Source organism: Penaeus japonicus, unplaced genomic scaffold (assembly GCF_977035675.1).
Source record: "Penaeus japonicus unplaced genomic scaffold, GWHDUDI00000001_assembly GWHDUDI00000017, whole genome shotgun sequence".
Taxonomy (NCBI): domain Eukaryota; kingdom Metazoa; phylum Arthropoda; class Malacostraca; order Decapoda; family Penaeidae; genus Penaeus; species Penaeus japonicus.
Window position 1 is genome coordinate 27,021,015 of NW_028234419.1, and position 3,578 is coordinate 27,024,592.

The window sequence follows — 3,578 nt, forward strand, 5'->3', positions numbered from 1 at the left end:
TTTATTTTTAATTTGTAAAGGATATGTCATAGATGAAAAGTGTCATAGAATACCTTATTCTATCAATCCTATCTAATATTTATCTTATGGGTACCAGCTGGCATACACAAAAATAAATACAAATACTACTCACAGGCAATACACATGGTACAAAATAAACTTGAGCTAACAAAAATGATCATGGATTACACATAAGAAGTAAATTGAATCTATAAAAGTTATTTATACATTTAGTTAAGTCTAGCTTCTTATCAGCACATACAAAAATCTTCCACAAATAGTCAACACTATTACCCACTACATGTCATGTTATGCGTAAATCCTTCTTAAAAATGAAAGGCGTTGTTACTGGATCAGAACCCCCTCCACCCCCCACCCCCCCGGCAATCAATGAAAGTATTATTAGTCTTATTCAGATCCGATACAACTGGAAAATGATCAATGCCGAGGCTGTCAAATAAAACCACACGTTGCACAGCTTACTGTTTCCGTGATATAATCAACAAAATTTGAACGCTTGCTACCTTCAAATCATAAACAGAACTATATGAATTAAACAGCTACTATATAAGAAAATAATAAAATATTACTACAACTTTAGTCACATTATAAGATAATAAATACATAGATATAATTATACATACATAAAACAACTTATTTAACAATGATTAAAAGCTAAAATTGCAATGCAATGACCTCAACAGTATCAACTACTATTGCTACTAATAGTACTAATAATGATGGGAATAACAACAAAATATAAACAAATAAAGTACAAAAACACAAATGGATATAACCAAAATGTAACAATAGTACACCAGACCACAAACAGCCTCATTACTAGTATGTACTAATAGACACCATACCCATTGGTTGTGGACCAAGATACTAATACACACAATCCTATGTTCGGCATAAGATACTAATAACACAAGAAAAATGAAGACAAGGTAACCTCTCCCATCTGCCTTTACACGGAATAAAAACAGTCCACCAGAGAAGAGAGGAAACAAAGGTCAAACAAATCACACTAGTGACTATTACAATGACTCATCTTTGCTACCCCCTTTCTACTTATGAGTCTGCACGTATACAAACAAAAACAAAGAGAAAACACACTCAAAATCATTTTTGAAAAAAAAAGGCAAAACACATGAGATTTTCCTCAAACTAACAAAAGATTAAAAAGAAACAAAAAAAACAAAAGGTAAACAGAAACAAACATATGAAGGCCATGTTTCATTTCCAATTGCATGAGCTATCAGACTCGATAAATTGCAAGCCAGATGATCACATTGCAAAATAATAATATTGAATATCAGGGAGAAAAAGAGGTTCATATTGCTTTGCATACTTACCTCTGCAACAAATAATCAATCAATCAATTGCACTCATAATCCTCAGAGTGAAATCACAGTGCCTTTTCTCTCTATTACATAATCAATCCTGTGACATTAGAGATGGAAAAAAAAAGTCAAGACAATAACAAATCAGATAAAAGAAAATTAAATAATAATAATAATAATAATAATAATAATAATAATAATAATAATAATAATAAAAATAAAAGGAATAAAAATAGATGAAATCTCTGCAACATGTAAGTTGCAATGGCTGGTGGAAAGATGAATCAATCAATGGCAAAGGTGAGTGAATCTTCCACAACACAAGCCACACAAGCACACACACACATCTACAAAAGCCTTAAAGAAATGGCATAATCAATTCATTTCCAATCAAGAAGATCTGCAGATGATAATGAGGTCCCCCTAGTGCAGGAAAGAACATTGTAAATCATAAAGAAATAAAAAAAAGAAAGAAATAAAGAAAATGGGTCACACACTAACAATAACAAAAGAACAGCTCACATAGGAATATTCCACTGTCATAATTATTAAAGATTGGATATAATAGATGTAAAAAAAAGACAGATAAATTTAAAACCATTGCTATTTATCTTTAGATGAAAAGCCTTAAGTGCAAATAGGTTGTTACTATTTCTATACCTCCTGTTTTGTATGATGGAGGTAGATGTAGAGAACAAGAAAGAGAAACAGAGAGGGAGAGACAAAAGAATGAGAAAGGAAAGATTAAGATAAATAGAAAAAGAGGTTAAGAGGGAGAAATAAGAGAATATTGCAAGAGTGGGAGTGCAAGAGTGAGTAAGACAAGGTTAAGAGAAAGAAAGAGGGAGACAAAGAAACAAGACCAAAACCAGGAAAAGCAGGGAAAGAGCGGGGAAGAGAAGAACAAGATAAAGAACGCACGAGGGAGAGAGAGAGAGAGAAGCGGAGAGAGAAAGACGAGAGGAAAACCGCACGGTCGTTTCTACGGTCTGGGTCCCTTTCACGGAACTTTCTGTTTACAATTCCCTCGCCACCCACCGTCTACCTCTCCCCCTCCGGTCATAACGAAAGAGGAGGTAGACGCACAAACCAAAATAACAATAAAAGGCAAACAACAAACGAGACTTAGGAAAAAACAAATGGAAAGTGGACAAACAAATATCGAAATAAAGAGGGTGGGTGAACAACAGAATGGAATAATAACAAATGGAATAATCACAGAACATCACGAAATCGAGGAATAACGAGGGAAAAGCGAGAGAAACGGCATGATAATGGCACGAAAGAATAACAAATGGAGGACGAGAGACACGAGACGAAAACACAAGAGAGAAAGACACGTCGGGAAATAAAAGAAAGACACACACGAAACAATATTGAGAAAATTCGAGAGAGATGGAGGAAGAAAGAGAGTAAAAGAGGGAGAGGCCAAACCCCGAAATGCAGATCTAAAAAAATATATATAAATAAACGAGGTTAAATCAGCCTCTTTGTCGACATGGTTGAAAATCCCGAAGGAAAAGCACCCCGAAAAATCTCTCTCTCTCTCTCTCTCTTTCTTTCTCCCTCTCCCTTTCTCCCTCCCTAAAAACACCCACCAGCCTAGGCCCAAGCCCAAACTCACGTCACGTACCTCCGACTCGTCCCCTTCTTCGCTCTCTGACTCGCCGGAAACCGTGAAGAATTTATCCTGTAGGTCCGCATACGTTTGGCATTTCTCCGGGGTGGCGCTCGAGCCAGAGGACTTCGCACCCTCCGCTTTTACTCGCTCTTTTTCGCTCTCGCCCGCAGGTCCTTGTACGACATTCTGCATCTTTCACACAGCGAGGATCCTCTCGGCATCAGCGAGCGTGCCGAAGTCTCGAAAAAACCATCGGAAAGATGAAAAACTCACGCTTTTTTCCCCCTAAGGAAGGAGTCACATCAGGGATCGGTCAGCCATGTTAACATTACACACTCGAGGACCCGGATGACGAGGTTCCAATAATCTTTCTCTCTCTCTTTTAGGCGGGTTTTGCCAACGACGGAGGGGCTTGTTTGCGGTCTTTTTATTTTTGTTAGGTAGTTTGATATTAAATTTAGTTATTATGGTAGGTTTAGGCGTGAATCCGTGAAATTTGGGGCGAATTTTTCCTTTGCTTTCCCTCGGGTTTTAGCCCCTATGGCGTTGTTATTCCGTATCCTTCATTTTTTTCGAAGGATTTTTCTTTAATTTAGGTTTATCTGGGGATA

At 36.9% G+C, this 3,578-nt stretch overlaps 1 protein-coding gene across 2 annotated transcripts in view; it reads right to left on the minus strand.

Moving 5' to 3' along the window:
- Positions 1–3,309, minus strand: part of mask (multiple ankyrin repeats single KH domain) — a 36,806-nt gene extending 33,497 nt beyond the window's left edge. For both annotated transcript variants that reach the window (XM_043034134.2, XM_043034133.2), the window contains exon 1: positions 2,980–3,309. In XM_043034134.2, coding sequence (XP_042890068.2) covers positions 2,980–3,159 — 180 coding nt within the window. In that variant the 5' untranslated portion in view covers positions 3,160–3,309. The remainder of the gene's footprint in view (positions 1–2,979) is intronic.
- Positions 3,310–3,578: the final 269 nt, after the last annotated feature.